The sequence below is a fragment of the Actinia tenebrosa genome, unplaced genomic scaffold (genome assembly GCF_029948245.1).
Source record: "Actinia tenebrosa isolate PJP-AT-01 unplaced genomic scaffold, QUT_ActTen_1.0 PGA_scaffold1__47_contigs__length_23844297, whole genome shotgun sequence".
In the NCBI taxonomy this organism is placed as follows: Eukaryota; Metazoa; Cnidaria; class Anthozoa; order Actiniaria; family Actiniidae; genus Actinia; species Actinia tenebrosa.
The window spans coordinates 12,224,413-12,251,958 of record NW_028292578.1 but is presented as its reverse complement, the minus strand read 5'-3'; the positions used below and the strand labels follow the sequence as shown (position 1 = coordinate 12,251,958).

At 36.9% G+C, this 27,546-nt stretch overlaps 3 protein-coding genes across 4 annotated transcripts; 1 reads left to right on the top strand and 2 right to left on the bottom strand.

Moving 5' to 3' along the window:
* Positions 1-519: 519 nt before the first annotated feature.
* On the bottom strand, positions 520-27,492 carry LOC116295255 (histamine H2 receptor-like). Of its 2 annotated transcripts, none has more exons than XM_089033298.1 (2): positions 27,119-27,492; positions 520-3,174 (listed from the first exon to the last, which is right to left on the bottom strand). In XM_089033298.1, exon 2 carries the CDS (start codon positions 2,478-2,480, stop codon positions 1,446-1,448), a length of 1,035 nt encoding a protein of 344 aa, XP_088889424.1. In that variant the 5' UTR covers positions 2,481-3,174; positions 27,119-27,492; the 3' UTR covers positions 520-1,445. The 2 variants fall into 2 exon arrangements, with proteins under 2 accessions (XP_088889424.1, XP_088889425.1); XM_089033299.1 differs by lacking the exon at positions 27,119-27,492 and adding an exon at positions 5,584-5,882.
* Positions 19,004-23,013, top strand: LOC116290730 (uncharacterized). The gene is made up of 5 exons (XM_031697832.2): positions 19,004-20,399; positions 21,312-21,544; positions 21,639-21,772; positions 22,174-22,442; positions 22,763-23,013. The coding sequence occupies exons 1-5, from the start codon at positions 19,142-19,144 to the stop codon at positions 23,011-23,013; spliced, it is 2,145 nt and encodes a 714-aa protein (XP_031553692.2). The 5' UTR covers positions 19,004-19,141.
* LOC148909878 (uncharacterized) lies at positions 22,693-25,717 on the bottom strand. Its single transcript, XM_089033297.1, has 2 exons — positions 25,126-25,717; positions 22,693-24,710 (listed from the first exon to the last, which is right to left on the bottom strand). The coding sequence occupies exons 1-2, from the start codon at positions 25,622-25,624 to the stop codon at positions 23,959-23,961; spliced, it is 1,251 nt and encodes a 416-aa protein (XP_088889423.1). The 5' UTR covers positions 25,625-25,717; the 3' UTR covers positions 22,693-23,958.
* Positions 27,493-27,546: the final 54 nt, after the last annotated feature.

The following is a 27,546-nucleotide window of genomic DNA, read 5'->3' as shown; positions in this document are numbered from 1 at the left end:
ATTTACAGTATGAGTCAACCTTTTGACTTTATGAGCAAAAATTGCTTAAATTTTACACTTGCTTGTTGAGACTCAACGTCATTAGCTGTATGATCAATAATTTGTCTTAACAATTAGAATTAGTTAATTAATCATATGTGACGTCATACTCATCATGCTGGATAATTTCCAAGACGAAATTGAGCTTCGAAGTAATTGTTTGTCAAGACAAGCATTTTTTGTAATCGAGTTTAGCAACCAAAAATGTATATTGTGATCACAAAGAAATATACATAAATTCAAAATAAAAATGTACCTCAAATGAATTCGATGAACGTGTAAGAGTTATAAGAATATAACTGAAATGGATTAGATGAATGTGTAGGAATAAGAATGAATACGTGTACCTGAAATGGATTAGATGAATGTGTAGGAATATAAGATTTTATACAATCGCAAATGGATTGGATAAAACTAGAAATAAGCCATGAAATGGATTAGATGAATGTGTAGGAATATAAGATTTTATACAATCGCAAATGGATTGGATAAAACTATAGAAATAAGCCATGGAATGGATTAAATGAATGCGTAGAAATAAGAATGTACCTGAAATGGATTAGACGAATTCTTAGGAATAATTCAAATCATAATAAAATGATCATTTTTTAAACGTTTTTCGTTTGTTTGTTTGCTTGTTTGTTTGTTTGTTTGTTTGTTTGCTTTAACTTTTGATATGTTAAGCGAGTTTCTATTTTTCGTATTCCTCTTGGTCTGTACATTAAAACGTTATTTACTGTTAAATAGCAATTAGATTACATTTTTGCATTAAATAAGAAATAGTTAACTCGATAATATTTATATTCTGTATATTCTTCATTATGAAATAAATTTGATTAACAAACGAGGTGGGAGGTTGTTTATTAACCCCCGGGATTGTCGACCTTGTATTTTGCGGGATTGTCTAGCCATAATGAATAATAACTGTTATAAAATGGTCGCTAGTAATTGTGACCAGGGAAGAGTTTACCCCAGAGATATTTCCTCGGACCGCGTAATGATTCCATGACATGCGCGATATGTTTTCATAACTCGCGGGATTGTGCCAATGGAATAACCAACATTAGCAATTGTTATGAGGGAATGGTTTGCCTCAGAGATCTTTCCTTGGACCTCATGATATGATCCAGTTACAAATGCGGCGTCCATTTTTAAGTTGCGGGATTGTAATGACCATGATTCCAATCATAAGTATCAGTTATTCGATGAATAAATGGAAAAGTGGAAAAAGAAATCATAAGTATCATTGTGACCAGGAAGAGTTTACCCCAGAGATCTCTCCCTGGGCCACGCGATGATTCCATAACATGCGCAGAATGTTTCTATAACCTGCGGGACCGTTCCATCATCCCGATTCTGTTAAGGTCAAGGTAGAAATTAAAGTAATTTGTTTCTATAAATGACAGTCATTGTCTGCGTAAAAAACATTTGAGTCTCAAGTACATCATTGTAAGTGTATCCCTCATGTCCTTGTTGTACCCCGCGTAAATAAACACGTTCAAACATGCGTTGGAGTAAGCCATGCAGGCAGTAATCTTAATCAACAGTAGAGGAACGTCAACATCGACGTCAAATACGCCTAATATGTCAATCACAGTAATAGGCACGGTCAGAATGATAAACAAACCCACAATTATCAGCACTACTTTGGTGGCTTTTCGTTCACGACGGCCTGAAAAGCGAGTCGCGTTGGCATGTGCTCTGCGTCTAAAGGAAGCAAATGAAGAAATCCCGCTTCGCTTAGACCCGGTTGGGCCGGTAGTCTCGGCCGTTTGGTTCATAGTCGACATGGAGTCTGTGTTCTGATCGAGCACGCGAACGTTTGTCACCACGTGTATCCGCCGGATTTGTTTTCGCGCCGTCCTTAAGATATAAATGTTCGTGATGCCGAGGATGACAAGTACTACGAAATTGATCACCGTGAATAACATGAATAAATATTCCTTTGTGAGTGTGGTTGAAAATAGACAGATGTCAATCAAGTCAATGTCATTCTTAGGTCCCCACCCCATGATGGGGAGGAGCGCCAATACCAGTGCTATGATCCAAGAAATTAACACCGTCGTTATAACTTTACAAGGGGTAACAATGTTCTTATAATGCATTGGTTTGTACAACGCCACAAAACGATCCAGGCTGATGACCGTCAAGTTTATATTACTCGCGCTGTAGAACAATATGGTCAGCGGTATTACCACTAAACATGGAACAAGAGGCTTGATATCGCTGTGGTTTAGTTGTTCCGTGAGTCTAAGGGGAATGGAGACGAGTCCTTGAAAGAAGTCGGCCACGGCTAGATTTATAAAGAGAAAATTCGGGACTGTGCGGATGCGTTTGTTCCAGAGCACGGCAACTATGACTAACAAGTTCCCGCCAATGGCAGCCAAAGCAATTGAAATCATTATGATAGTCATAACGACGAGTTCAGCCATATTCTCCATCTTCTCACGCACGTACCTATTACACAAGCAGTCGATATAGCCTTCTGAGCTTGGTCAATCGGTTTCTATGACAACAGGATTATCGTTCCAAATTAGTCGTCATAAAAGACAGTAACGTTAGATACGGAACAAAAGCGACACAAATTTGAACTTCGAGCCAATATTCTTGGCGTCGTAATATTTAAAAACAGATCATTAGTTGCGAGATATTGATGAGAGAAGAAAAACTGAAGCGCACGAAGTTGTGTTCCTTAAACTGTAAGGAAGAATTTAATGTTGAATAGGATCCCAAAATTGATGTTTTCTTTCGTAAAGGTTGAGGAGTCCAACTTGAATTTTTTGGTCTCGGTCGGTTTTCTTCAGAGTTGTCCTACAGTTATTGAAAATCACTAAATATCTTTGTGTTTTCAGCGCTATGCCGACCAAAAAGCTTATCACCTTTCCACTGGGATTCTTTCTCCTTGTTTTCAATTTCACATTTAGGGCAGTAGCTCCAAAACGTATTTTCCCAAGATTTGAACGTCTGATGATTTGATATTGTGGTTGTCTCAAAACTCAACGCCTTGAGATTCTTGTTCAAAAGTTCTGTAGATTAGACGAATCTTCGTGAATTCATAACTAGAAATCACGCCAATTGAATTAATAAAAGCTGCTGTCAATCGATATCTGCCCAGCGGAAGACTCTGAGGGTCATCTGCAAGAGAAAAAACAAAAGAAGAGTTATATAGCAGCAACACTGAAGATCGTGCAGAACATTGATCATAAACCTGTCAAAAGGCTGAATAGTGCGTAATTTTTTCGTAACAAAACAGAAGACAGACAGCATAACGGGGATACAAATTAATGCATAACTTATAGTCACGAGAGCACTTAACGGAGAAGATTTAGCACTGAGCTAGCAAGCGCTAATGGCATAGCACAAAGACGGGCGGTTGAGTGTTTTCCACTTTTTGGATGACTTATTAATGACTTTTATATCTCTCAATATATTAAGGTTAGACAGGAAGGTCAACTGCAAGAGATTTGCAATGGAAAATAGAAAAATGGAATATTCTAAATGGTTGAGTTATGGAGTTATAAAAGGGTAGATGGATGGATGAATGGATGGATGAATGGATGGATGGATGGATGGATGGATGGATGGATGGATGGATGGATGGATGGATGGATGCCGAATGGATGGATGGATGAATGGATGGATGCCGAATGGATGGATGCCGAATGGATGGATGGATGGATGGATGGATGGATGGATGGATGGATGGATGGATGGATGGATGGATGGATGGATGGATGGAATGAAATCATATTGATTCAAAGGATGGCTGTTCCATTAAGCGGTTCAAAATGACAGCCGAAGTGATCGAACAAGAAACGAAAAGACAGACAAAATTTAAATGCTCTTAACAAATCAGACAAGACAAAAAATCCTAAACTTTTTTTAAATTATATGACCATTAGCTTAAAAAGCCTCTAAATACTGTGTTGCTCATCCGGGTTAGAAAATAACTTAAACGGCTCATAATCAATCTACAAGAATTACATTATGATAAAAGAAGACTTCACTAGGTTTTCGTACTGACTTGCTCATTATCTTAATAATGATATTATAATCCATCATTTTGGCTGAAGTAAATTCAGTGCAGTCGACAGATTAAACTCAGTTGTCGTTGTTATTATCATAGTGATGACATTAAGAGGGAATTTTTTTCAATAATGAGCAATAATGGCAAAAAGCACCAAAAACTAGACTTTCCTATGAGTTTTGATCTCAATTTTCGTTTTGGGTTAACACTCAAAACCTTTTTTAAACAGTTAGAAACTGATTTACTATGATAAAATGCTCGCTTAAAAGCGGTATTTTCAATTGTACAAAGACGTTTTGTTGCATTTGTGTTAGAATGTAGCTTTGTCAGGCTTTTTTTTTATAGAAAATGTATTGGAAATAAGCAAATGAAGGTCTAAACCTCATTTTCGATTCAATTTTTGCTTTGGGTTAACACTTTTATTCCACTTTCATCGGTCATCTCCACTTCCAAACAAGCTAAACTTTCTGAATAACAAGATTTTAGCCTTGTACAACAGCCTTTCTTCAAGAAAATAGTTTTTGGCGCTCACCGCTTGAATACGAAAAGGATTCTCTCTTAATACTCAAAGCTATGCTAGTTTTTTAAAGATTGAAATTCGGTTTAAGCGAATAAAAAGTAAAGGTGACAGAGAATAAATAAGAATATAAGTGAAGAGAGGCTAGGTGAGGAAGAGGAGGAGGAAGAAAAAGAAAAAGAAAAAGAAGACGAAGAAGTACTGAAAGAGACAGCAAGAATTAAGAACAACATCAACAGCAACAACAGGAAGTACAACTAGTACATGAACAAGAACTCCGTTAGAAAAAAAGAAGAAAGAAAGAAAGAAAAGTTAACAACAGCAGCAGCACTGAGCAACAGGAAACAAGAAGAACAAGCGAACAAGAATGAGAAGAGAAACAAGACTCAGTAGATAAACAGAAACAAGAACAATATCCGGATAGGATGAGAAAGAAGGCAAGAACGATAAAAAGAAGAAGAAGACGATCAGACAAGGAATCAAAAAGGCTAGAGGTGACTTTGAAAAAAATAAAAAATAAAGATAGAGACGACTATGAGACGAGAGAGAGAAGAAAGAGAGAGAGAGAAAAGAGAGAGCCAGAGAAGGCAGAGCCAGAGAAGACAGAGCCAGAGAAGACAGAGCCAGAGAAGACAGAGCCAGAGAAGACAGGGACAGAGAAGACAGAGCCAGAGAAGACAGAGCCAGAGAAGACAGAGCCAGAGAAGACAGAGCCAGAGAAGACAGAGCCAGAGAAGACAGAGCCAGAGAAGACAGAGCCAGAGAAGACAGAGCCAGAGAAGACAGAGCCAGAGAAGACAGAGCCAGAGAAGACAGAGCCAGAGAAGACAGAGCCAGAGAAGACAGAGCCAGAGAAGAGACAGCCAGATTAAAAAATGAAAGGAAGGCGCGGAAAGTTTAAGGCAATCTCTATATGAAATGGAAAGGAAGTTGAATTAGAAACTTAGAAGTAAATCACAAAGATTTCTTAGCGTGCTTCATATTCAATTCGTCTACTTACTCAATGTATAATATAACACCGATCCATGCCATGCTGAAAATCACGCTTGTGAAAATAGTGACAATTAATTAACTGCTTTTGAGAAACAGAGAATACAAGCAACACTGAAGGAGATGTTTCCAGCTTGTATTATCAAATAAGAACTTATATAGAAGTCGAATTGAATGTTTGATTCTGCGCCTGACGCTAACATCCGTGACTCCAAATGGCTTTCCATCTTTCTAAACAACAGAAAACTATTTTACTCTCAGCACACACTTTTAGCCATCCTTTGAGTTCACTAGACTTGAGTGCTTTAATTCTTCTTTAATTTTTCTCTTTCTTTAAAGATTTTAATTTTGGAATTGTAATATGTTTTGATTGAAGACATGCCGACTTTCAAGAGGTGATCAATGATTCAGAAACAATACGAAAAGCAGTTGACAACAGCCTTGGGGCGAAACTGAACAACTTCCGTGTTATTATTCCTGAGAATTTATTAAGTGTTGTTGCAGTTATCATAAGTGTTTGTTCGCGCTGAAATGCGAGGATAGAAAAGAGAGATAAAAGCCCTTTAAAGGTAAGGCCTTGGTTGATAGGTTTTTTGGGGTCCTGTGTTACAAAACCTTGACACTGCCCCATGCAGTAATGTTGACAATCCGTCGAAATCATCATTTTTGAATCTATTTATATATAATAATAATAATAATAATTATTATTATTATTATTATTATTATTATAACATTACTATTACTACATATTATTACTATTTTTTTAACATATATTATTAGGATTAATTTTTACTAAATAGATTTTATGGTTATATATTAGTAGATATATTTTTATTATAGTATATTTTATTATGGTTTTTCTTTTTCTTTTTTCTTTTATATTATTATTATTATGGATAGATATATTTTTCATTGTAGGATTATTTTATTAAAAATTTTAATTATAAAATATTATTATAACAATCGGATAATAATAATAATAGTAATAATAATAATAATGATAATAATGCTCTATTTCTTAATACAACGCATTTAAAACTCTCAGTGCTTTTTACAAATGGAAGAAAAAATATATACACCTACTTGCAAGAACGTTGTCATAGAACATTAGAACATTAGAACATTAGTGATTTAGTGGGATAGGAATTGTATTAAAAAACAAAAGAAGATCACTGAAGCTGAACTTTTTCTTTTGTCTTTTAATGTATACCTTTCTCACTAAATTACTAATGTTCTAATATCTTATGACAACGTTCTTGCAAAATACATTGTCAATATTAAGCTATAAAAACGTGAAAAAGAGTGGGGGGGGGGGGGGGGGGGGGACGTAGCCAAAGAATGAAATAAAAATGTCTTAAGTTTGTTCTTGAAAATGTCATGAAAGTGTCAGATGCTGATATCTTTATGTTCAGCGGGATTCCGTTCCACATCTTGGGAGCGCATATAGAAAAGGATCTACTGCCAAAAGTTGATGTTTTTGAAGCAGGAATAGCTAAAAGATATTTATCGTTGGACCTGCTCTCGTTCCTCCTTTTGCATTCTTCCCTTCTCTTTTTCTTCCCGCCGATTTTCTTTTTTCCCTGTTCTGTTCTGAGAATACGTGATGTTTATAGTAAATAAAAAAAGTTGTTTTAAAAAAACTTTGTAAACACATTTGAGTGGGCGTCAAAAATAGAGATACGAAATTTCAGAATACAAATAAGAGTGGCGCAATGAAAACCACAGTAATGGTGTTAAGTAAATAATTCTATCTCTTAAAAGAATCTTTTGACTCTTATTTTCAAGCGCACACTTAAAACTCGAAAATCGTCTTCAAAAACGTGTTGAAGTCACACACCACCCGCTATTTTAGAGCGAACAACACGCTAAGAGTTTACTTAGCCTATATTTTTCAGTTACGGATTTTAATCACCTCAACACGAAAATATTAAATGAAAATTAGAATTTCCGAAGCGAAAGGCGTCATGTACTAGCTACTAATCAATTCTGATGGAATTAATAAATGCGTTTTAAAAATCTATAGGGTTTTCTGCTCGTGCGTTTAGCAATAATAACAAAAAAAAAAAAAAAAGCTTCAAGGTGGGGGGTACTCCGCCAGAATTTGGGTAGGGGTGTTCCGCTGGGATTTTGAAAGGAGTACCCTGTTTATGACAAAAAAGCTCAAATTTGTAGACCCTGTTTATGACAAAAGATACAATTAATTGCACTGAGTTCCTGTTTCAATTATCATGTCATCTCGCGTATCGTTTTTTCTTTACGACCCTAATAACCAGTTCCGGTCAATATGAAAGTAGAAACCCTGAATATGACAACAAACTCAGGAAGAACTTGGACCTTGAGTGAAATTGCATACCCTGTTTATGACAAGAAGCTCGAGAAACCATACCCTGTTCAGCGGATCATCCCTGTATAGTCCATATATGGGAGTACCCCCCCCCCCTCCCCCGGGATCCAAAGTTTTGCACGTCAAGGAAATAATGCTTCAAAGATTAAGCGAAACACACGGTGAAAGAATGCGCGCAATGTTGAGGCAATTGATGCCGGTTGCGAGACATGCCACATGCTGAAGCCGTAAAAAAAAAAAAAAAAACCATCCTATCCTTCAGCAACATCTTTGACTGAATGTAATATGACACACAATGTAGTACCGATGTGTTTCGTGCCTATTTCGTACTGAAAAAGCTAAAGTGAAAAGGAATTTAAGTCTGTATTTTTCCTATTCTTACGCCGGTTAATACTTTAAACAAATTCTTAAATCTTTTTAAATGCCGTAGTTCTTTAATAAACTCTCAGTACTAAACTGTCATCAAACTAAAGCAGTACTTGTGTTAATATGATTTCTAAAGATATTTCAAATAGATTAAAACGCATTAGCGATATCTTTGAGTGAGCTGTTTTCAGTCAGTAGATTTTCAAGACTTTCAAAGAATCCCAAAATTTTGACCTTAATTGTCTACTTTAGGGAAAGTTAAAGACCCGAAAGTAGCAATTTTAGTTCGGTTTTCTATCAGAAATTTGGCTATCAAGAATTTCAACAACCACTGCGCTTAAATCTGGACAAATGGTTAAAGATCCTTTGTGAATTAAGAAATATTCCTTTGAAATATTTTACCTTTTTCGTAAGCCTGTAAGTGCAGCAGGTTTTTTATCATTTCACAAAGGGTTCAAGCTAGAGTATGACAGTAAGTCGCTTAGCTGGTCTTTCTTAGAAGCTTCTCTTAGTTGCTTAATTCCCGTCGTTTGATTCCCGTTAATTTTTACAAAGAGCTTTCAGTAAAAACATCACGATATTAGAACTGTTAACGAGTGAATTACAGGTTAGGCAATTAAACGATTGGAAATATAGAAAGAGATGAATGTTTAATGAAAATGGAATGAGAAAGAATGAATTAATGAAGGAATGAAATGGTAAACACACTTTGTTCTAAATCTTTAACTAGTGGTTTTGTTAAATCAAACTAAAACCTCTCAGCTGTATAAGCACTTTATGATCAAACATCCCACAAAAGCGTGTGGAAAAAAAATGGACGCCTTGCTGTTTGTTGATCGCAATAGTCATGATTAACAAAACTTGCGTGCAATCTTAACAGTTTAGTTTAAGCCATTTTACAGCCAAAGCATGCCCCCTATAGACTGCATTATTTAGTTTATTATTAGATTTTACGTCATTTAATAGCGCATCGCAACCGTGACGTCATATAAACGAAGACAAAGGCGAAATTCGGACAAACAAACTTACAAGTTTACTTTCAGCAGATAATTTTCACAGCCTATCGCAGTTGATCTTAGTTTACATGGGTTATTATTGTAACTTTAAGTAAAAATAATAAAATCGGTTCGCATAATCCTCGTAGCGGTTAAACAGAATGCAATGTTTGTCCGAATCTTTAAGCTATTTTGAGAATCAGTGCGCTGCGCTATTAAATCAAAATTAAATTCAAACTTCCACAAGCCGAAACAAACATTTATGGCAGTTTATCCGAGTTGGTCCCGGCACGATTGGAATACCCCACAACTCTTGATCCGTTATTCAAATTACAAAAGAAAGTAATGCGGGTTATAACATTCTCTAGTTTTGATGGAAAAATCCAGTCCCCTATTTAAAAGATTAGAAATCATCAAACTAAATGATATCACATTTCTCTATATATCAGTCTTTATGTATAAGTATCATCATTCTATCTTGCCACCTGTTTTCAATAAATTTTCTTCACTAAAATTAAAGACATTCATAAATATAATACTAGATTATCTTCAAAGTCAAGCTATTCCTTACCAAAAACAAGAACAAATTATGCAATCTTTAATATTCGATTTCAAGGAGTAAAAATCTGGAATTCTCTTGATGAAAATACTAAGGCTCTCTCCAGGACCTTATTAAAAAAGCAATAATCCAGATTATCTTAAATAAATATTAATCATTGAATATCCTCATAACTTATTATTATTATTATTTATTTATTTATTCATTTAATTTTCTTACTCTGCTTATTTGATACTTAATTAGTGCAAAAATATCATATCAATAATAAACATTATACTTTGTGACATCTTTCCTTAATAACATAGAACGGGCTGTCTGTTTTTACTTATAGTGCCCTGTGGTTATTACAGACACCGTCTTTTCATTTATCTGCTTTAGTATATATATGATTAACAACTGTGTTTACATATTATTTAGATTTATCAAATTATCTATTTTGTATATATACAAACACATAACGTAAATTCTGATAAGAGGAGTTGATTGGCTTATTTTGTTCTGTTTTGATATTACATCTCTTTTTTTCCCCTGCTGTCTCAAACCGCGCGCCAATGAGGTCGAGACTTAGATATATTTTTTTAATGCGCTAAAGGGAGATTGAAAACGAAGAATGGATTGAAAAATGCAATTATAATGAACTAAACAATGCAATCTAGGGGAGCACGCTTTATATGATTTGATTGTAAATAATAATATTATCATCACTGATCATCATCATCATCATTATTATTAACATTATTATTATCAGTTATTATTAGAAACCACGTGATTAATAAAGAAATCAGAAAACGTGCTTGCTTTTGCTCTGTACTGTCTCGACAAATCAGAAAGCGAGATTTATGATCGTTGTACAATATAGTCTTGATACCTTGGTTCGTTTTTAGAGCCAGCCCGTACCGCTCGGAACGAGTTACATGATTGGATTGAAAAACAATAGATTGGTCATCCAAACAATAGCACTAAACCTAACCTTACAAAAGCGGTACTGTACCTAAGGGAGCAATGAAAATCCTGTTTTCGAGCAGTACTGGATTACTCCGTTTTTATCCTTAAAAACTGCATGTTGTTTATAAACCTTTTCAAAAAATAAAGAGAGGTAATTATCTTTGTTTTTAATCAACATCTGCAAAATTGGATATCCTCATTAATTTATTTTTTATTTTTTATTAAACTTTCAACAATTAAACTGTTGCGGAGAACTAGACAGGTGACATTCCACCTATAGGATAGTCTCCAACTAAAAAAATAAAAAATAAAAATAAAAAATATATATATATATATATAAGAAATCTGTGAATCAATTTTCCGTAAAACAGTGCTCAATACATCGATAGAAGTAGAGCAGAATATTTGTTTGAGAAGAAAAAGTCAAGACAACATTTTCCCCGACAAGCCTGTTTCGTGAATTGCTTCACTCTTCAGGGGATTTAATGATAAGAATATTCGTTACTATCATTTATATAGAAAAAGTATACATAATTAATTAGTGGATGTAGTTTAGCTGTTGCGTAATAATGCTTTGTTTCTGTGGCGGCATGAAGATACAAGTTCGTTGCGCTTATTTAATGATGAGAGTTCCGGTCGATAAATTATTAGAAACTTTTCTTTAAGACAAAGGTTACATCTTTTGCTGGAGCTGTTGTAGGCGGAGCTTGAAGATAGGACGCGCCATAAAATGGAGTAGCTGATATTACCGTTCTTGAGAGTCCAGATGTATTTGCTGAGTTCAGTCGAGTTTTTATGTTGTTCGTGGCGGAATGAGGCGGTGTGGTTTCTGTATCGTGTTTTGAAGTCGTTTTCTGTGAGTCCTATGTATGTTGCGGTAGTGTTGTTGTCCTTTCTTGTGACGGTGGCTTGGTATACAACTGATGATTGGAGGCAGTTGCCATTAAGAGAGAAACTGAAAATATCAAGAAAGACATTTGCCGAATCTTCAACAACAACGGACTACGCATCACCATCGAATCCAACAAGCAGATCATCAACTTCCTAGATGCTACTTTCAACCTAAACCAAAATACCTACCAGCCCTACATAAAGCCTAACACTACACTGCAGTACGTCCACCGTGAGAGCAACCATCCACCAATCACTACCAACAACATACCTGCCGGCATCAACAGACGACTGTCATCCCTTTCATCCGACAAAGCATCCTTCGACCAAGCTGCCCCTCCATATCAAAAAGCACTTGACGAAAGCGGATACCAGTACATCCTAAACTACGAGCCAACCGCGACCACAAAACGCAAAAACAGACAACGAAACGGCATACTCTGGTACAACCCCCCATTTAGCAAAAATGTCAGCACCAATATCGGACAGAGATTCCTTGGCCTAGTTGATAAACACTTTCCTAGAGGCCATAATCTTAGGAAAGTCTTTAATCGTAACACCATCAAGATCAGTTACAGCTGCATGAACAATGCCAAACAAATCATTGACAATCATAACAAGCGCATTTTACATCCACCGAGAGACGACAACGACACCGCAAACAACACAAAGGACAAGAAAACATGCAGCTGCCGACAAAAGAACAATTGCCCGCTTAATGGCAACTGCCTCCAATCATCAGTTGTATACCAAGCCACCGTCACAAGAAAGGACAACAACACTACCGCAACATACATAGGACTCACAGAAAACGACTTCAAAACACGATACAGAAACCACACCGCCTCATTCCGCCACGAACAACATAAAAACTCGACTGAACTCAGCAAATACATCTGGACTCTCAAGAACGGTAATATCAGCTACTCCATTTTATGGCGCGTCCTATCTTCAAGCTCCGCCTACAACAGCTCCAGCAAAAGATGTAACCTTTGTCTTAAAGAAAAGTTTCTAATAATTTATCGACCGGAACTCTCATCATTAAATAAGCGCAACGAACTTGTATCTTCATGCCGCCACAGAAACAAAGCATTATTACGCAACAGCTAAACTACATCCACTAATTAATTATGTATACTTTTTCTATATAAATGATAGTAACGAATATTCTTATCATTAAATCCCCTGAAGAGTGAAGCAATTCACGAAACAGGCTTGTCGGGAAAAATGTTGTCTTGACTTTTTCTTCTCAAACAAATATTCTGCTCTACTTCTATCGATGTATTGAGCACTATTTTACGGAAAATTGATTCACAGATTTCTTATATATATATATATATATATATATATATATATATATATATATATATATATATATAAACATCAAACTGGTAACTAATAAATGAATGGCTAAGCCCTACAGCTGGAGCAGCGGCATTTCGTCACCCAAGAACAGGTATTAGTGGTCTCAAAGGAAGACAAAAATTTGTCATAATAATTGTTTCAAGACGTGTTCGTGTTGGTGGGGAAATAGTTATGCGTCTTTAATCAAACAATCACTTCTCTAAGTATCTAATTACAACTGCGTAAGCTAATATTGTAACATCTCCCCTTTTATAATGTTTGAAATACATGGCTGGGATGATATAGAAAGATTTTAAAGATTTAAAAAATAAATGACCAAACAAAATGGCTGACTAAACTACGAAATGATTATATGGATATTAAAGTTCAACTGTAACAAAATCAATGTCCTATAAATGTTCGGTAGTCAAGTAAACCGATCAGGTTTCTTAACCACTCTCTGACTTCTTCGCAGTACAGGTGGATTGACCGCGGGTTCTGACGCAGGTAGAACTTGAGGTGTCCTTGCACTGTCTGCCTCTGGTGATGCTTGTGTGTCACTAGCTGGTTCTTTCGGTGCTTCGTCGACGGGCTTTAAAAGCTGTCTGTTTCGGCGAAGTAACTCTCCGTTCGACTCAACTAGGTATGACCTGTCTGAGAGTTTCTCTTTACAGTTCCCTACTTCCCAGGGCTTGCCTCTCTGGTTTGGCGCTACTCTTACCTCTTGGCCTATTTCTAGGTCTGGTAGGACCTTTACATGTCTGTCGTAGTGACTTTTGGCTTTCTGGCGCTTAAGGTGGATTTTGGTTGTCACACCTTCCGCTACTTTGGGATACAGAAGGTTAGTTGCTATGGGGACTAGTGTCTTTGTTCTCCTAGACATCAAGCGCTGTACTGGGCTGCTCTGCATTCCTTGAGTGGGGGTATTCCGATAATCTAGCAAGGCTAACCACGGATCTTTACGGCCTTGCATGGCTTTCTTGAGCAGGCTCTTGGCTACTTTCACTGCTGATTCCGCCTTTCCATTTGACTTTGGGTGGTATGGCGATGAGGTGACATGTTTGAACTCCCAGTCTCTTGCGAATTCAGCAAACTCGTTGCTGACGTATTGAGGCCCGTTGTCGGATACCAGCACATCGGGTATCCCATGTCGACTGAACTGTTCCTTCAGAAACTTGGTAATGGATGCTGAGGTTGTATCTTTCAGAGGACTTATTTCTATGTAGTCTGAGTAGTAATCTACCAAGACTATATAGTCTCTGTTCTGCAGCGTGAAAAGATCTGTGCCTAGTCTGCTCCAAGGTCTGTCGGGTATTTCGTGCGACTGCATTGGCATGCTGGGGTTACTTGGTTGATATTCTGAGCACACATGACAAGCCTTTACTGCATTTTCGATGTCGTGGTTCATTGCTGGCCAGTAAACGCGATCTCGTGCTTTCCTTGCACACGCCTCGATTCCTTGATGACTTGAGTGTAACCTCGCGACTACTTCAGATCTGAGGGCTCGAGGTATGATGATGCGTTGATTCTTGAATAAGATGCCGTTGTGGAGTGTCAGTTCCTCTCGGAAATGCCAGTAGTCTCTGATAGCTACTGGTACTTTGTCACGTACGTCAGGCCATACTATTAGTATAGTATTCTTAAGTGACTGCATTGTAGGGTCTTGCTCTGTGGCTTTTTGTAGTTGCGCTAACCTTTCACTTGTGACCTTTACATTGTCGAGGGGGTTGATTCCTTCTAGTTCTAGCGCAAACACTTGGAACTCGTCTCCAGGTTCTCCTTGGTCTGCGAGGAAGGCTCGTGAGAGGTGATCTGCCACGTACATTTGTTGTCCTGGCTTGTAAGTTACGTTCAGGTTGTATCGCTGTAGGCGTAATATCATCCTCTGTAACCTGCTGGGTGCTGCTAACAAGGATTTCTTGAAGATCGCTTGCAAAGGTTTGTGGTCTGATTCTACTGTTATCAGCTCTCTCCGTGTGATGTACTGGCTGAACTTTGCACAAGCGAAGACGATTGCAAGACATTCTTTTTCGATTTGTGCGTAGCGTTGCTCAACTGGTGTGAGAGTTCGGGATGCAAACGCTACTGGTTGGCCGTTTTGAAGCAAGGTTGCTCCGAGGCCTTTCTCACTAGCATCACATTGGATAGTGACTTCTTCGCTCATGTCATAGTACTTGAGTACTGGATGCGCAATCACGAGTTGTTTAACTTCTGAGAAGGCTTTGTCGTGCTGGCGTGACCACACAAATCTTGCATTCTTTGTGGTTAGTTCACGAAGAGGCAGTGCGACTTCTGATAGTCGAGGGAGAAACTTGGAGAGATAATTTACAAAGCCTAGTAGGCTGAGTGTCTCTTGCTTGTTGGTAGGCTTTGGCATTTCGGTCACTGCTTTGACCTTATCTGGATCTGGCTTGAGTCCGGTGGATGACAAGATGTGTCCCATGAACTTCACTTCTTTTCTCCGCATGATGAGCTTCTTGCTGTTCAGCTTTAAGTTGATCTGTCTTGCTCTCTTGAGCAGACGTAGCAGATTTTCGTCATGGTTTTTGTTGGCTTCTGCTAATGTGTCACCGTAACCGACCACTAACATATCGTCGCGGAGCACTTCCACGCCTTCTAGGTCTCCCAGTCGCTCGTGTAGGGTGCTTTCGAATTCCTCTGGGGCTGAGCTGACGCCAAAGGGCATGCGTAGATATCTGTAACGGCCAAATGGGGTCCAAAAGGTTGTAAGCTTACTGCTAGCTTCGTCCAAACCGATTTGGTAGAACCCATCCTTTGCGTCTAACGTTGTGAAGACTTTGGCCTTGCCGAGTCTGGGTAGCATCTCATCCATCGTAGGCATTTGGTATTTGGGTCGTTTGATCGCTTTGTTTAGATCTTTGGGATCCAAACAGATTCGTATCTTTCCAGGTTTGGCTACAACGACCATGCTGCTGATCCATTCGGTGGGTTCTGTCTCTTTGACGATGATTTTCCTTTTCTCGAGTTCAGCTAACTTTGTTTTGACTTCCTGGCGAAGCGTAACTGCGATTCTTCTAGGCGCGTGTTGAACTGGCGTGACATCTGGGTCAACTGCGATTGTAGCGTTACCAATGTTTCCCAATCCTTCGAAGACGTCTCGAAAATCTTTTAAGATACTTTCTTTAGTTAGGGGCAGAGTTCCGGTTTCTTGAACCGCGTGGACTTGATGATCGATGTTTAACTTGATTAGATCTAATTGTTGGCATGTCTCGGCTGATAAAATTGGTTTGTGGTTTCCGTTGACAACCTGAAATTTGAAGCAATGTTTTTCGTTGACCTTAAGTGTCACTTCACCTAATGTTTCCATGACTGATCCATCAAACAATCGTAGTTTGACATTGCTTTGCTTGAGCGTCGGATTACCGTCTTGGTTGATGATTGCTACATCCTTGTGGCTGATTACGTTACAGGTCGCTCCTGTGTCTAGTTGGCAGTCCAAATCCGTTTTATAACTGGAATTGGTGTTCATAAACTCAAGCTTTGCAAAAAGCTGCTTGCCGTTCGTTTTCACCGAACCAACTTCTTCAATCTTCAACGTGAATTCGTCGGATGAGTATTCTCCTTCTTCTGATTCTCCTGATTCAGCTGTCATCGCTTTGACATTGCTTGACCTCGATTTACACACAGACGCGAAATGGTTTTGTTTCTTGCACGTTTTGCATTCACGGCCATAGGCGGGGCAGTCTTCTAACTTGTGTTTCTGAGAACCACCACAGCGGTAGCACTTGTAACTGCTCGTTCGTCGACTTGTAGTTCGTTTACTGTCCTCGCTTGGCGTTCTGTGGGAACGTCTGTTGTTGTACTTGTCACTTGGCTTGCTTGGAGATTTAGGCTTCCGTTCTCGTATTTCATTGATTTCTTCGTTATTTGTCTTATCCACTAGACTCATGGCTTTTAACTGACTGCTAGCTAATTCACTTGAGCGGCAAATGTTGAGGGCTTTGTTGAGATCTAGACTGTCCTCTTTTAAAAGACGTAGTTTTGTTGCGTGTTCTCGTATACCAAGAACGAGTCGATCCCTGATAAGCTCTTCCGTTAACGGACCAAACTGACATGATGAAGCGCATTTTCTAAGGCGATTTACGTAGCCATCTACGGTTTCTTCTGGGCCTTGAGTACAGCTGTTGAACAGATATCGTTCGTACACCACGTTGCGCTTTGGTTTGAAGTAGGCTTCTAGCGCGTTTAAGCATGTGTTTACGTCGTTCTTTTCTTCGTCACTCAACTTGAGATTAAGGAATATTTGCAGACATTCCTTCCCCATTACAGAGCGAAACGTTGCTAGTCGTATCTTTGGGTCTTGCTGGTACAGTCCGGTTGCGACTTCGTAGTCCTCCCACTGTTGTTTAAAGAAGTCCCAATTGTTTACTTGATCTCCTTTGGTATTCATCGGCGTTGGTACCGGAAAATGCGACGTGAATATTGGTCCTCGTGGACCGCTGCTGGTCGAAGCTTCCTCCTTACTTGACATATTACTTCTTCAATGCCTCGGCAGTAGGAACTTGACGGTTTTTTCAGCTACTTTGGAAGCGTTATTTCCAATTTATTTCTGACACCATGTTTCAAGACGTGTTCGTGTTGGTGGGGAAATAGTTATGCGTCTTTAATCAAACAATCACTTCTCTAAGTATCTAATTACAACTGCGTAAGCTAATATTGTAACAATAATGACTAACGAGTAAGCGCTTGAAGGACGGTGCAGAGATAGCTTGAATCATATTAGCCGCGTGGGTCGTTTTTAGAGATATATATATTAATAAGCTGAGAAACATTAATTGTAAACAATCATGTGTTGTGGGAATTTGACTGATTCACGTGTATAAGTTTTGATAAAGACAATGAATTAAAATATCGTTAATTCTTATTCTATCCGTTTCTTTTTATTAATAACTTTTCCTTTCCTTTCCTTTCCTTTCCTTTCCTTTCCTTTCCTTTCCTTTCCTTTCCTTTCCTTTCCTTTCCTTTCCTTTCCTTTCCTTTCCTTTCCTTTCCTTTCCTTTCCTTTCCTTTCCTATCCTTTCCCTTCCTTTCCTTTCCTTTCTTCTCTTCTTTTCCTCCATGACACTTAGATTAACCATCCATCAAAACCTAAACTAAGAGACTTCAAAAATCCCTTTCCCAGCAGCGAAAAATAAACTTCAATCAAAAACTCCACGGAGAACATAAAAGCAAACAGAGCGTCCGTTATCAAACTAAAACCACTCGACATAAATTTTGTACAAGATGGATCGAGACGAAGGTCTGACGTCATTGATCACCAGGAGATCGAGATACCAATAAGACCATTGGTTATTTGTGCGGCTCAGGAACAATTTTGTCACATCGTTCGAAGTGTCATTAATTTCCTCGATTTTTCTTAAGATGAACTTTACGACTTGTTTGGATTTTAAGCAGATTTATAGCGCGATTTCGAAATGTTTCGACTTGTCATCACCTTTAGGCTTACGTTTAAGTGCCTATCAACGTACCCTACAGGATCATTTCATGATTTTCAAAGCCCTTATCAAATGAATAAGTATTGCCTTTACTTTACTTTTCTTTGATATCTCTTTTCGTTGCCGAAATGGATAAGGAAAGGAAAGAAATGGAAAGGAAGGAAAAGGATACGGTGGCCCACAGGGGACATGCAACAAACAATAAAGTTGCTGCATTTTTATATAATTTACTGCAAATAAAAAAAAAGTTGCTGCAAATAAAAAAAAGTTGCTGCAAATAAAAAAAAGTTGCTGCAATTAAAAAAAAGTTGCTGCAAATAAAAAAAAAGTTGCTGCAAATAAAAAAGTTGCTGCAAATAAAAAATTGTTGCTGCAAATAAAAAAAAGTTGCTGCAAATAAAAAAGTTGCTGCAATTAAAAAATAGTTGCTGCAAATAAAAAAATAGTTGCTGCAAATAAAAATAGTTGCTGCAAATAAAAATAGTTGCTGCAAATAAAAAAGTTGCTGCAAATAAAAAATTGTTGCTGCAAATAAAAAATCAAAATCGATGCGTGCGCATAGTGACCGAGGAAGACTGGTAATAAGTACCAGCTTCCGGTCTATCGCTGTCATTTTTTTGCACGCCTGACACGTTGTTGTCGATCCGAAGATCATAGTAAATTTTAAAATGTTCTGTTCGTCGTGTGGCCAATCCAGTGCTCCTAACGCACTATTTTGCCATAAGTGTGGAAAGAAACTAAATGCTGTAGAGGCTGCCGCTTATCCTCAACCAGCTAAAGCCCAGCTTGGCTCAGCCAGCTCAAGACCAAGTGGAAGTGGTGTCAAGACTGAAAAATCGTTGACATTTAAACAGTTTCAGTCAAGAAAACGAGAAGACAGATCAAGCCACTTCACAAAGAAGGGCAAAAAGCCTAAGCTTGACGACGATACCGAGGTAAAAATTAACGTTGGGATCATGGCAACAAAAGCTGGAGCTTTGGCGACCAAGAGAGGTCTTACTCTCCCTCTCACGGTACGTCAGGGAATAACCTCGGAGGAGCTGCTACAAAAGGCAGTTGAAAAACATAGCCGGTTCAATAACGATGTGATCAAAAGTAGCAATAAGGCAACCTACAAGATTCTGTATGGTGATAAATCGGTGGTGACTAAATTGCCAGGAAGTGAAGAGGCGTTCACCCTAAGAAGGTACAAAGAAGAAATTGACAAGCCTTATTCGCGGATAACATTTTATTTGTGCACAAATTCCGATTACTTGGAAAGCCTTTGCAGCACCTTCGACTTCGAATCTGATTCGGATGAATCATACCAGGGTGACCCACAAGAAAAAGTTACCGAGAACACGAAATCTGAACAAGAGGTCGAAGAATCACCGAAACAACAAAAATCTGCTTTGCTTGATCAAGATCAACATGCAGATTGGATGTCAGCACCAGTTGTGGTTCTTGATCGACCGTCTTCTTCAAAAGCACCAGTTGTGGTTCTTGATCGACCGTCTTCTTCAAAAGCACCAGTTGTGCTTCTTGATCATCCGTATTCTTCAAAAGAAAAAGAAGCACAGTGTCCAATTTGCTGTTTGAATTTTTCTGTTAGCCAGATTGAAGAACATGCAGATACCTGTTCATCCTGGCTTATAGAAAGTGAGCAGCCATTTGACCTAATTTCCACAAATGCTGTAGAAGACAAAGCGATGACCAACCTGGCAAAAGATCCTTTTGAGAATAAAATATTGTTGAAAGAGCAAATAGCACAATTGGTGTCTGGATCAGTGACAGAATACACAAGAGTCACTTTAAGGAGAAAGTTCATATGGAATGACTTTAAGGCTGCAAGGCATAGTAAAATTCAACCCAACTCCAATCTAAAAGTGGTGTTTGTGGGGGAGCCATGTATTGATGATGGTGGTCCAAAGAGAGAGCTTTTTACAGGTAACTGAAATGACTTTAAATACTAAACTTACATATGTGCAGTGGAATCCTGTGAACATGAACCATTGATGTCTCAAGTTTCATACTATTATAATTATAAATTGTGTATGCCAGGGAGTAATTGGACAAGATTCTTATAGGTTTGTCCTGCTGGAGTCCAAAACCCTGATCCTATCTATTGAGGCAGCCATATCTTGGAAATCCATACCCTTTTTATGACAGATAGGTAAAACATTGACGGCATCTAAGCCTCAATGAGAAATTGAACTCCTGGGGTCAACTTTCAACTGAGTTAGTGGTAGTCCTGCTAATGGACTTTTTCATTTTCACAAAAGTCAAAATTTATTACCCTATCTATACAAAAAAAGTGAAAATTAAAAATTAAGATCCTTGCTGGGATTATAGACCCTATTCAAGACAATTGAAGCTGAAATCATGCATACATTAGTTAGACAAGAAGCTCAAGAACTGTACCCACCCCCCCCCAAACCAGCTACCTGAGTGAATGAACATAAAGCTATATTTTTGCATTTGCTTCTTGTATTTACTACTCTTGCATTTTGATAAGATTAATTAAACCAGCTTGCCTCTATAGCATACTGGCTTTACAGCTAAAATAATTAAAACTGGTTTATTGAATATTTGGGATATAATTAGAGAAATCATTATTATAATAAAAATAATAGCAAATGGTTTTAATTTTTTTTGTTTTTTCATTTCATGGTAGTTATAAATTAATCATCTCAAAAGTAAAAGAAGTTAAAAAAGACAATAATAATTGGTAAACAAACTAGGTTTACTTGAATATAATCAATTGATAAAGCATACTAGATAATAGATACTTACAGTGACTGCACATGTTTTATATATTCAAGTTTTATTTTTTTTTTGCAAACAAAATTTATTTCACAGAATTGATGGCCATCATGCAGCTCAAGTTTTTCAAGAATGGTTTTCCAGTTAGCTCTTCTGTAGCACTGAGTAATGGAGACTTTCAACTTTGTGGTGAAATAATGGCAATGTCCATCTTACAGGGAGGTCCAGGTCCAAATTTTATGGCTGCACAAGTTGTCAGTTATCTGGTTGGAAAACCACTTTCAACAGATAAGAACAAGCAGCATCAACTGAAGACCGTTGCTGATAGTGTAAGTTTAAAGTATTTTATTCAGCAGTCTATGTTCTCTATTGAATAAATTAATGCCTGGGAAAATTTATAGAAATATATGAAAAATTTTGCAGTTGGTCAATGCATCAAGTGATGAGGAAGTAAGGGAACTTTTGACGAGTGAGGGTGTCCTAGATGTTCTTGAAGAAATAGGCTACACTGGAATCCCACAGAAGGAAACATTGTTTTCTGTAAAAGAAATTGTACAGTAAGTTCCTCCTAAAAAAATTCTGCAACTTTTAAGTTACTGGAAGGAAAAACAATATTTAAAAATATATATACATAAGTCTTTTGTTCTCGAGAGATAACAAATAGAGCTCAAGTAGTGTGGTTTGAAAACAAAGTCACCCAAAAAGAACTTTTATTTATTTTTTATTTATTTCCCACCAGTAACCAAACACCACAATATTCGGATGGATTTTTAACTAACTTTTCGTCGTTGGATCATTATGAAATTCACACACATTATTTTACTTAGATTGAAGTTTATAATAATATAAAACTTAAACAAATCAACGTTAGAGGGTGGCAAAAAATGGGAATCATTGAATTCACATGAACCTATGTTCTGAGCCTATATGTATAACATACTGCCTTCATGTTCAACAGATCAATATGCATGAAAGACCAATTAACAGAACAGTTGCCTGCACTTCTTCAAATCCAAAATGGCCTACAAGTATGTGGGTTATTAAAGTGCATTAAAAGCCACCCTGATGTTTGGCAACCAGTATTTGAAAGCAATACTGCTTTCGCTATTACAGCTGATGAATTTTTGGACCAGCTTGATGTAAAATACAGTGCATCCCAAATCAAAAAGGATCCAGAGATTGACACCTTCAAGTTCTTTTGTGACACCATAGAGAAAATTGATGCAGGTTTGCATATTGATATTTTAGTCTCTGAATTAGAAAAGTTCCCATACAGCAAGATTCAGCCTACAAGTTTATGTAAAAAGTGCAGATGTTTTTTACAGTATATTTACATCAGCTGCAGAAATTTGTCTTCCTAGATGTAGCTTGCATTAAATACAGCAACTGATACTGTCTAAACAGTCTTTACTAGTTTCAGAGATGCCCTCCTTGATTTCAAAGTCCGGAGAAATGAAAAAACAATTACAAGCCTGAATCCAGTTATACAGTACTATGTTTTATACTATATCATGTATTTTAATAATAATATGTTATTCACATTTTAGAAATTGGTGATTTGGAGTTGAGGGATATCATCAAGTGGCTGACTGGAAGTTATGACATCCCCCCACTTGGATTTCCAAAGAAGTTCCAAGTAGAATTTGTTCATGGTTGCTTGCCTGGATGTTGTTGTCGGCCAACTGCTTCAACATGTGATATCACCATAAAGTTGCCGGTACACATAAATAGTCCCAAAATTATGGAAGAGATGATCTACTCTTCAATTAAAGAAAGTCATGGGTTTGGATTGTTATAAATCCAATAATCATTAGTGCTGTCACAAGTTTAGAATATGCACATTAATGTTGGTGAGGGAAGTTTGCTTTTAGGTTTAATGTTCATGTTGTCCATTTTACAGTTCCTCTCAGTTACTCCAGCCTCAATAGAGTGTAATATATTCTTTAGTTTTTGACTGCAGCCTGCGGGAGTTTAAAAGGGTCTCAAGCCTGGAGTAACCGAGAGGAACTGTAAAATGGACCATGGCTATTAGATATGTTTCTTTAAAAACGTTGAATTTAATGATATGAAGGGTTTTTAAATTGGAGTTAATAAATGTATTTATTATCACTTTTGTGCAGTTCCAGAAATTATCCATATACGGGGGATTCCTTAAGACACCCCCCCCCCCCTTCTGGAAATTCCGTACAAACTCTGAAATTTTTTAATTTTTCTAACCTCCCCCTGACCCCTAGGAAATTCCAAATTCCTCTGGAGGGGGGAGGTAACTATGGATAATTTCTGGAACTAACCCATTGTTTGTTTAATTTTGGATAATTGCTTTAGATTATTATAAGATTTAAATACAATATTGAAATACAATTTTGAAATGTTATTAGTTTATAGGATTGTTGCTTAGGTATTATTTCACATTGAAAAGATTTTTTTATCATTTTCAAATATAACTTTTTTCTTACAAGTTATTCCAATTTTGCTCCAACTGTTTCTTGATCCCATGATCAGATACATAATAAAGAAATGTATTTCACATAATACAGTTATAATGGAAAATAAAGAGTGAAACATTTTAAGCATGGGAATCTTCCATCAACATATTTTGATTACCAGAGGAAGAAGATATACTATAACAGATACCATATAAATGTCATTATTCTAGTTAACTAGGTACCAGTTGTATGAAAGTTAATAAAGTATATTGAATTGATTAACAAGTTATGCTGTTCAGTCCCATAACTCTAAGAAGTTAAACATCAGCCTGTAATTGATTGAGACACTGATAGAGGTTAAAAGCTTCTGATACAGTATTTGGATAATGCCAACCTTTCCTTTCCATAATGTATTCAAAATATTCATAATATACATCTTCCTCCATTTCCATTTCACACTGTGGCTCAACCTCTTGTATCTGTGATTTTGAAATGGGTATCAGGCAATCAACAGCATCTGAATTTTCAGGTAAGAAATAAAGGATGTCTGGTACTCCTGCAACTGTATCATGACGAGACCTTCTGATATAATGACTGTTCCACTGCTGAACGACTTCATCCAGCTCCTTTTGAATTACTCTTGAAAAACAAAACCAAAGGCATTCCATGTGGAAAGAATTTCCAAGTTCAAGAATACCAGATTCACACATGTCTTTGAAACAATTGATCCACCAATTTGAGTTGCTTCGTCTAAAAAAAGACCACCAACCTTCAATACGCTGGTTTGATGGTGAAGAACCATACTGGTGAGCTTTTGAAGCTGCAAATTCATCATTTCCATTGGCTCTAAAATAAGATTGCATAGCAGCAACAAGAACATTCTCAGTGCCACAATCTGAACGTACAAGTCTTGGACATCCATTTGCATTTTGAACAGCATCCAAGAACAATCTAGCTATGATCTTTGGATTATTGTTTGATTTTACCAGTTCCAGCCAAATTATTCTTCTGCTATATCCACATATACAGCCATGGATTGGGAACCCATATGGCTTCAGCTTGTCATAGCCTATGAAGTTAGAAAATAGATAATCATTGTCTTATTTTATTTTATGAAGTTAGACAATAGACAAAGTCTTATTTTATATTTTTATTTAGCATAGACAAACTACAAGGATATCTAAAGCCCAAATGGTCTATGAGTCAATAGCTCATTCGGCCTTGTAGGCCATGAGGGCGAGAGGTCTGATTATTTGGGTAAAAACCTACTAATGGGTCCAATAAACGGTTACAAAAATGTTGAACTAAGAGTGGAATAATTTATTTTCTGCGTTTTGGTTTTCAAAACTGTCACTTTTTTCGCTCAATAGACCCCTAGTAGCTCAGCCAATCAGAGGGATGGATTAGTGATAGACCGTTAGTAGGTTTTTAATAAAATACTGAAAACGAAAACAATGGAGGGAAAAAACTACATCAAGCATTACCGTCAATGTGCCAGCAGAAGTTCGGTCCTCTAGAAACATAATTTCTTCTGGTCAAACGCCTTGAAATTCTCTCCTTTACACCGTCTGGATCAATTTCTTTCATCATACTGGCAACCACATTGCGGGGGACATTCATGTGATACCTTAAGCGTAGGGCATGCCAAATGTAGCGATAACCAACAAGTGATCCAGATCCTTGAATTTCTCGCTTAATCACTTCTCGAACAATGTCTTCATCATACTTAGGTTCTCTTCTCTTCAAGTCTAATTGTCTAAGCTTCCTTTTAAGCGTTCTAACATGCATTCGTATACCATGATGTTTTTCCAAAAAGCCTACAATTACATTGTAGGGATATCCACGATGAAAATACTCTGTTATAATGTCAAGTTCACTGTCTTCCTGACCATCTTCTAGAGTGGCGCTTGCCTGCTCACCACAATTATGGCAAAACTTTGCTTCTCTCACACAAAGTGTACCACAAGTAGAACAAAAACCCATTTCAGGAGTCAACTTTTGTAGATAACTGTAGATTTATAATCAACATCATCAACATGGTGGACTTGCAAGACAGACGACTGAGACAGACCGGAACTTATTACCAGTCTTCCTCGGTCACTATGCGCACGCATCGATTTTGATTTTTTATTTGCAGCAACAATTTTTTATTTGCAGCAACTTTTTTATTTGCAGCAACTATTTTTATTTGCAGCAACTATTTTTTTATTTGCAGCAACTATTTTTTAATTGCAGCAACTTTTTTATTTGCAGCAACTTTTTTTTAATTGCAGCAACTATTTTTTAATTGCAGCAACTATTTTTTTATTTGCAGCAACTTTTTTTTATTTGCAGCAACTTTTTTTTAATTGCAGCAACTATTTTTTAATTGCAGCAACTTTTTTTTAATTGCAGCAACTTTTTTTTTATTTGCAGTAAATTATATAAAAATGCAGCAACTTTATTGTTTGCTGCATGTCCCCTGTGGGCCACCGTAAAAGGAAAGGAAAGGAAAGGAAAGGAAAGGAAAGGAAAGGAAAGGAAAGGAAAGGAAAGGAAAGGAAAGGAAAGGAAAGGAAAGAGAAAGGAAAGAGCTACATGTTAATCATAATTTAGCTTAAGTCTTTAGTTTAATTTCAACATTTGTGACTTTAGTAAAGTAACATTTTATATTAAATACTAACAAGCTAAGCCGCTATGAGCTTACATGAGTTATACACGACCATACAAATTGGTTTTACAAATATTTTTCTGTTTTCATAAAAAATAATTCCAAGAAACATTCCCGGCTCAGAACAGTGAGAAATAATTATTTAATATTCACATTTTTAACACACAAAAATCCTATTTACCCACCAACAATTTTCCGCATTTCTTTGTAACAAAAATAATTGCTGATCCGCGACGTGATGTCGTAGCTAGCAAAGTTGATACTTTAAATATATATATATTTTTTTATTAGAAATCGTAGTTTAATTCATTTAAACTTTTTCCAGATTAGTTCTGGGAAATTGGTCATTCACAGCGTGGTGTATTAAATCGTAAAATGAGATAATTTAGTATTCAGTAATTAGTCTTGCGTAAAAGCATTGAAGTCATTTGACGACGTAAATGCATTCTATGGCGAGTCGAAGAAAATTGCTCTCAAAATTATTCTTTATATATGAATAAAATTCATTTATCTAGCTTTTCTTTTTTTAGGAGAAAAAGGGTTCTTATAGGCTCTCAAAATTTTGGATTTGCTAACATTTTATTGAAATATATACGTACTCCAGTTACGTTGTCTCACTGCTAATGTATTCTTTTTAAAGCAATTCAAAAATATGAAGAATCTTTGCCAAAATTATAGAAATTTTTGCCTAAATTGAATTCCAATCCTTTCATGAAGAAAAACTTCGTATGCCACTGACTCGTATTTATATATACTTGGATAATTCTTGAGGGAATAGTTATTAAAGATATAAGAAAAGAACTGAACAATTAAAATAGAAACCTTACCTTTCAAGTCATCACGTACTTCAGCGCTTTTTCGTTGTTATTATTCTGAAAAGAGAGTGGATTTTCTTACTGAATGTGTATATTTTCTTAACATATTGTAAATCCCACCAGAATTCCCTAAGACGAAGGTTGTTTTATCCCGAACGTTTTTTCTCGCTTGACAGTTACTGCTCTTTTTTCTTGATTCCGCAAAAACAATGAAAGGAGTAAAACTAGTCGAAGCTGAACTCTTGACGTCTAAAGCTAAGAACGACCCACTCGACACAATTAGCAAATAAAAACCCTCTAGATTTTGAAGTCTCCGGTCCGCTGGTGACTCTTCCCTTAGCTTGTCTACCTATATTGCACAAACGAATATTTATATCTAAGCAAAATTATGTTTTTTTCCTCGTGAGATATCAATGCCCAGGGCCAATCTTAAATAATTA